Source organism: Neovison vison, chromosome 5, assembly GCF_020171115.1.
Source record: "Neovison vison isolate M4711 chromosome 5, ASM_NN_V1, whole genome shotgun sequence".
NCBI lineage: Eukaryota > Metazoa > Chordata > Mammalia > Carnivora > Mustelidae > Neogale > Neogale vison.
The window spans coordinates 33214584-33222083 of NC_058095.1; the positions used below are offsets into that span (position 1 = coordinate 33214584).

At 48.6% G+C, this 7500-nt stretch overlaps 1 protein-coding gene across 1 annotated transcript; it reads left to right on the forward strand.

Moving 5' to 3' along the window:
* Positions 1 to 174: 174 nt before the first annotated feature.
* On the forward strand, positions 175 to 6588 carry FNDC8 (fibronectin type III domain containing 8). Its single transcript, XM_044250485.1, has 4 exons — positions 175 to 383; positions 3615 to 3984; positions 5635 to 5871; positions 6436 to 6588. The coding sequence occupies exons 1-4, from the start codon at positions 175 to 177 to the stop codon at positions 6586 to 6588; spliced, it is 969 nt and encodes a 322-aa protein (XP_044106420.1).
* Positions 6589 to 7500: the final 912 nt, after the last annotated feature.

The following is a 7500-nucleotide window of genomic DNA, read 5'->3' on the forward strand; positions in this document are numbered from 1 at the left end:
CAGCAGCTTCAGATCAAGGGGGAGGCGGGCCCCTAATTGTTACACTCAGTGATGATTATGAAGTCAGCTCATTGCACCCCCATCCCACGCTAACTAAGGGTGGGTCCACTGCCCCCGGTTTCTCTCTGCTTCCTGTCAGCTGTGTAGTGACGGCTGTGGTCCCAAACAAACAAGATGGCATCAGAGACACTATGTAGAGTGGGAGATGGGGAAGAAGCCATGCTGAAGAAGGAAACCCTCAACGTTCTGAATGCACTCGATCAACTGTCGAAGCCCTTTCCAAACCCCAAGTCTATGAACAGGACCGTCACTACCAAAGGCCTCCCACTTTCCGCAAGGGGCAGTTTGGTTAACTTCTTGCAGGAAGATACCATCAGTCTATCGTAAGACCAAAGTCTGGTCCTATCCTCCTTTCTAAGGCCAGAGGGCAGGGGTGGGGAGAAGGGCTTGAGTTGGCTGCTTAACTGACTGAGCCACCCACGTGCCCGTGGTTTAGTTTTATGTGCACGTTCAGTATAGTAGGTAATATGTATTTACTTTGGGTCAAGCTAAAAAAAGATTTGAAAGACAAAATTTTTGGATTCTGTACTTTATCAGTAAATAAATAAATTTTTTTAAAAAGGAAACACATACAAGGATTTTCATTGTAATAGCCAAGCATTGGTAAAAATACAAATATCCATGTAATGAAAAATGTACAGCAGTTACAATGACTGAACCAAAGCTACATGTGTCAGTACAAACAATGTCGGAGTGCCTGGCTGGTTCAGTCCGTGGAGTGTGCGCCTCTTGGTCTCAGGGTTGTGGGCTCAAGCCCCATGCTGGGTGCAGAGATTACTTAAAAATAAAATCTTTTTAAAAAAATAAATAAAATTTTGGGGCGCCTGGGTGGCTCAGTGGGTTTAAGCCTCTGCCTTCAGCTCAGGTCATGATCCCAGGGTCCTGGGATCGAGTCCCGCATCGGGCTCTCTGCTCAGCAGGGAACCTGCTCCCCCCTCCCCTGCCTGCCTCTCTGCCTACTTGTGATCTCTGTCTGTCAAATAAATAAATAAAATCCTTTTTAAAAATAAATAAATAAATAAAATTTTAAAGATCAATGGGGTTAAAAAAAAAGCAAGCTGCTGGTCAATGTGTGATACCATTTATTTATATGAAGTTTTAAAATACGCAAAATAAGTCGATGTTGCTGAAGGATAGCAGACATCACTCACAAACCTATGGAGACATATGTATAATAATAAACACAAAACCTGAAATGTGCTGTACTGGTTACCGTGGAGTGGAAGGATGTGGTCAGGTGGGGGACAGAAGTGTCCTGCGGGCTTTAGCTATGCTGGTGAGGTCTACTTCTGAAACTGGATGGTTGCTAAGTGGAAGCTTAATATCTCATTCTTTATTTTCTCATTTTATCATATATTCATTTTTTCCAGTTTTATTGAGATGCAGTTGGCACATAACATTGTATCCTTGGAAGGTGTATAACATGATTTGATGTGTGCATGTGTGTGTGTGTGTGTGTGTGTGTGGTGAAGTGATTGCCCCAATAAGTTCCGTTTCCATCTGTCACCACTCGTGGTGACAGATTTGCCTCTTGTGATAAGAACTTTTAAGATCCGCTCTTTTAGCAAGTTTCAAATACACAATAAGGTATTATTAGTTTTTGAAGATTTCATTTATTTGTTTGACAAGAGAGAGAGCAAGCACAAGCAGGTGGGGTGGCAGGTAGAGGGAGAGGGAGAAGCAGGCTCCCCGCTGAGCAAGGAGCCCAATGTGGGACTCGATCCCAGGACCCTGGGATCATGACCTGAGTCAAAGGCAGACGCTTAACCAACTGAGCCACCCAGGCACCCAACAATATAGTATTATTAATTATAGTTATTATACTGTATAGTATATTATACTATACTGTATAGTGTATAGTGTATACTGTATAGTATACTGTATAGTGTATAGTTATTATACTGTATGGTGTATATTATACTGTATACTCTGTAGTATATTATACTGTATAGTTATTAAACTATATAATGTATAGTTGTTATACTGTATACAGTTATTATACTGCATATTATATTATGCTGTATAGTTATACTGTATGCTGTGTAGTTATACTGTATAGTGTATATACTATAAACTGTGTATATTATACTGTATAGTGTATGTTATATTGTATATATTATACTGTACAGTTATTATACTGTTATACTGCATAGTATAGTTATTATACTGTACACTGTGGTATATATGTATACTGTATACTGTGTATTATACTGTATACTGTATTGTATTATACTGTATACTGTATAGTGTATTATAGTTATTATGTTATACAGTCATGATACTGTATTATACTGTATAGTTATATATATACTGTATAGTATATTATATTTGCTAATATATTATTCTTGATTATCTTGTATATGTGTAAAATATTTCATAATTTAACAAAGTTTGGATGGAAGGAAAAGTTTTTTGAGTGTTTACCCCAATATTTGTAAATCTTACGTGTACTATTATTAATTTTACATGCTACATATTAATATTGTTAAATGTCAGAAAACCTAAGTAGGGGCGCCTTGGTGGCTGAGTGGGTTAAGTCTCTGCCTTGGGCTCAGGTCCTGCGATGGAGCCCTGAATCGAGCTCTCTGCTCAGCAGGGAGCCTGCTTCTCTCCCTCTGCCTGCCTCTCTGCCTATTTGTGATCTCTGTCAAATAAGTAAAATCTTAAAAAAAAAAAAAGAAAATCTAAGTAAATAAATTAAAGATTTTATTTTTATTTATTTGTCGGAGAGAGCACACAGGTAGGCAGAATGGCAGGAAGAGAGGCAGAGGGAGAAGCAGGCTCCCCACTGTGCAGGACCGGATCCCAGAACACAGAGATCATGACCCCAGCTGAAGGCAGCCGCTCAACTGACTGAGCCACACAGGCATCCCCTAAATAAATAAATTAGTAATTACTCTTAAACAGTAGAAGTAAATACAAGTAAAGTTTAATTATTTTTTTCTTTTTTTTTTTTTTAGATTTTTTTCTTTATTTATCTGACAGAGATCACCAGTAGGCAGAGAGGCAGGCAGAGAGAGAGGAGGAAGCAGGCTCCCTGCAGAGCAGAGAGCCCGATGCGGGGCTCGATCCCAGGATCCTGGGATCATGACCTGAGCTGAAGGCATCGGCTTAACCCACTGAGCCACCCAGGCGCCCCTAATTATTTTTCTTTTAGATACTTTCAGATATTTTTCCACACTCCCCTTAGACTGGTGGGACCTCCCCGGGGGTATGTACACCCCACTTTGGAAGGAGGACTTAAGGGTTGAGCACCATTTCTCAAATTGTGGTTCTCCGAATACAGGGCTCAGAATTTGTCTGAAGACCTTGTTAAAGATACGTTAGCAGCTTCCCTAGTCCCATCCCAAAGTGGGGCAGGGACCGGGAATCTGCATTTTTTCAGTAAGTGCCCTGGGTTGGTTGATGCCTTGCTAAGGATGTTCTGAGTGGTTCGGAAGCAGCTGGGGATTTTGGTGAGCGGGGCGCAAGGAGGGCCCTTGGGGAGCTTCTCGGCTTTGCGGGCCAGGGCGGCAACAGCCTCCTGCGAGCTCACCTGTCTCCCTCCCACTCAGGAAGTCGATGCCAGTGGAGGACTCTGAATGCAGCTCTGACGACACCAGCATCTCCCCCATCTCATCCACCTTGCTGAATCCCATCAAACTGGCTGTGACCCAGCCCAACAGCAGCTTCTTCGCAGGGATGCTGGAGGGCGAGCTGAACAAACTCAGCTTCTCCTCGGTGGCCAAGGAGTTAGAAAATAGGGACCTGGCTCTCTGCCCCCACGAGTCAAAATCTCAAATCGCCCCTGGGGGCCTGCTGGACCTTGACAACCCTGAGCTGGACACGGACACCTCCTCGACCCCCTCGGAGTCCTCTATAGTCATGGACGTGCCAGAGGCCCCCTTCATCTGTGAACACACTGTCAGCGATTCCACAGCCGTGGTATGTTTTCCTCTAGGTGCGTTTGGCGCAGGCTCCCCAGCCACCCCCATGTGCTAGGCACTGAGCTGAGCTCCACAGGGTGTATGAAGACACCCACTGCCTGCGGAGCGAGGCTGTGTTTTTAAGGACCTCAGTGCTAGCCACAAATGGGCACAGTGCTGTAGAAAGAGCTCAGATCAAGTGTCACCAGGAATTTAGAGGGAAAGAAACATTATTTCTGGGTGCAGGAATACGCTTGGTGGCTTTGGTAACATTTGAGCTGGGACACAGAGGTAGGGTGTGAATGTCCAGGGATGGGAGAATGGTGTTCCGTGGACGGGCTGACATGAGCAACGCCTCACAGGTATAAGAATGTGGGAGCAAACATTCAGGTCTCAATCCGGGGCTTCTCACGATATTCAGTACCTGCAGATCCAATCTTCTTGTTAAAAATGAGGTTCCTGGGGCTCATCCCTGGATATTCTGACTCAGTAGGTCTGCCTGGGGCCTGCAAATCTGCACCGCTAACAAACTCCCAGATGAGGCCGATGGACTGTGGGTCCCCGGCCGAATAGCACTGTTCTAAAGGCCAGGACAGCGAACAGAGGGGAAAATTAGTCCAGAGTCATTTCTTCAGAGGTCCTGCACTGTTAGGCTACTATAGACTTTTCTGTAGTAGAGAACAGCTTTTGCAAAGCTTTGTATCTTTCGGTGGATGGAATTTGAGCTGTATTTTATTTTCATTTTTTTATTTTTATTTTTTAAAGATTTTATTTATTCATTTGACAGAGATCACAAGTAGGCAGAGAGGCAGGCAGAGAGACGGGGTGGTGGGGAAGCAGGCTCCCCGCTGAGCAGAGAGCCCAATGTGGGGCTCGATCCCAGAACCCTGGGATCATGACCTGAGCCGAAGGCAGAGGCTTTAACCCACTGAGCCACCCAGGTGCCCCAATGAGCTGTGTTTTAGGAAGATAGATCTGGAAGTCCCAGACGAGCAGTGTCTCTTCAAGTGTGGTTCTCAGACCACCAACAGCATCAGCACCACACCGCAACATGTTAGCAGTTTAAATTCTCATCCCCTCCACCTCCCCCGTGGGCCTATCAAATCAGAAACTGTGGGGGCCTGCAATCTGTTTCACTGAGTCCTCTAGCATTTCCTGATGCACACCCAAGTTTGAGACCCGCTGGCCTGGATGGAGGGGAAACTGGGAATGGGAAACCAGACAGGAGGCAGCAGGGCCAGGAATCTGCAGTGTTACAGAAACTCCCTGAGCTCTTATCGTAGCCCGAAGTATGTGACCTCTGGAGCTACCAGTTTGAACTTTGGATCTGGCATTCTGTGTGACCCCAGGCCAGCCACTTGTCCTCTCTGAGCTTGTAACCTCATCTGCAATGAGCAAGGTAGACAAGATGAACTTTAAGGGTCCTCTCAGCTAGTCTAGAAGAAATATGTGATGGGGATACACTCTGAAGTGGGTGGAGGTGCCCAGGGAGTCACCTATGCTGCAGGGTGGTGGAGTCCCTTACACCTTCCATCGGCCCTGCGTCAGCCCTGGGAGGGGCAGGGGATGGGAGTGGGGCACTTAGACCCATGGCTGAGGGGGTGGGAGGGAGGGGAGGACAGCCTGGAGTAGGTCTGATGACAAGCCTGGGGGGGCTCTCTTCCTCTAGATTTCCTGGACCTATGCCCTGGGCAAGCAGCAGGTCAGTTTCTACCAGGTCCTGTTGCAGGAGGTGGCCAGGACACATGACAATGAGCCACCCAAGGCAAAGAATCGCCCGTGGATCTTCAACAAGATCTTGGGCACCACCGTCAAGCTGATGGAGCTGAAGCCTAACACGACTTACTGCCTCACCGTCCGTGCCGCCAACACAGCCGGGGTGGGGAAGTGGTGCAAGCCCTACAAAGTGAGCCCTGGGAGAAGAGAGCCCGGGGCGGGTGGGGGAGGCGGGGAGAGAGGTCTGAGCCAGGGGTTTGGGAGGCTGGGGATGCCCTGATGACCCCACGGCTCATCTTCCTGCTGGCTGTCTTTCTGTCTGGAAGAATGAGTATGAATTCCAGGCTGCTTTCTCCAGGAGGTGGAAGGACTAAGCCCCTCTGGGGCTCCTGGGGAATGCAAACTAATCTATTCACCAGCCTCTCTCTAATGTTTAGCTTCCACCGTTAGCTTTGGGATTCTTCAACTCAGTACCAAGACTTGAGAGCAGGCCAGGGAGTGAAGGACATTGAGGGAAACATAGGGCAGAGGTGAAAGGGGGACAAAGAAGGGAAGGAAGGTGGGCAGGGGTGTGGAGGTGGGGGCTTCCAGCCCTGGGACTGGAAACCTCACACAATAGGGAAGGCACAGGTTCACACCCTTGTAGGGATCCATGAGCAGGTGGTAAGGCTCTCCAAGACCCCATTTAGTCAACAAAGAACTGAGCCAGGGTCAGGTCTGGGAAGGAATCTTGAGGGGTTTTGTTTTATTTCAGTTTGCAACCGTGGCCACTGACTTGAACAGCTTCCCTGAGAACAACCCGATCCAGATCACCGTGCAGCGCAAGGAACCCCAGAGGAAAACCGTGTCCCTTGGGCTGGAGGACATGCGGAAGCTCGAAGATCTGGAATACCTGTTTCCCTACTAAGGGCCCCAGGAAGCCCCTCGCCTACCTTCAGCTTCAGCCCAGGGCTCTTAGGAACCAGAATCGTGAAATGGGACCACCAGCACCATGCCAGGGAACTGCTGACCAGCCCGCCTGGGGCTTGGTGGCGGTGGTCCCCAAACTCCACCCCTGGGTTGGGGCCAAGGCTAGACAGGAGCTCCACTCGCCTGGAGATGTCAGAGGCCAGGTCAGGTCAGCCACTGCCCACAGCCACTAGGCGTCCCTTCCCCAGATTTGGACTGGGTCCAGATCCCTCATTAAAGCACTGCAGGCCACCCAGCACCCTGAGTTCTGCTTCATGCCGACAGTAGGGCTGGCTGCCATCCACCCTCCTGGCTTCTGCCGGGACTGGAAGTCCAGCTTGGGATTAAGGGACACAGAACACAAGGGTGGCCGGGCAGTGGGCTCTTATCCTTACCTACTGTTTGGCTCTGCCAACACCACCCCTTGCCCTGTGCAAGAACAGATGTTACTCAAAGACCGGGACAAATGGCCATGCTGGAGAGAGGTGGTGGCAGTCTGTAGCTTGTCCACACCAGACCTGGGCTCGGGAAGGACGGGTGCAAAGTGCCCGGTTTGGGGGTGCAACCTGATTTCCTCCTGGTTCTTCCTGGATGTGAGGGCATGGACAAACCATTTAAGCTCCCCAGGCTGTCTCAGGGATGCGAGAACCCTACAAGCACAACAGCAGGGTTACCACGAGGCTCCCATGAGCGCACGCAGAGCAAGGGCCCATGCAGGGTAGGAACTCGGCAGTCAGCACCCCCCCTTTGCCCTTTGTGCGCCTCAGTGCGGAGACCTCCGTGCCAGGTGGAGACTGAGATGCACAGCCAGACCTGAGAGCATGGTGGGGGGAGGGAGAAGGGGTTAGAAACACCATGGCCATGGCCCTGA

What these genes read in the sequence shown, in the direction of transcription:
- FNDC8 (XM_044250485.1), top strand. Translation starts at nt 175, where the DNA reads ATGGCATCAGAGACACTATGTAGAGTGGGAGATGGGGAAGAAGCCATG. An exon ending in TCAGCGATTCCACAGCCGTG is followed by an intron (nt 3,985 to 5,634) that starts GTATGTTTTCCT and finishes CTCTTCCTCTAG; the next exon opens with ATTTCCTGGACCTATGCCCT. An exon ending in AGTGGTGCAAGCCCTACAAA is followed by an intron (nt 5,872 to 6,435) that starts GTGAGCCCTGGG and finishes GTTTTATTTCAG; the next exon opens with TTTGCAACCGTGGCCACTGA.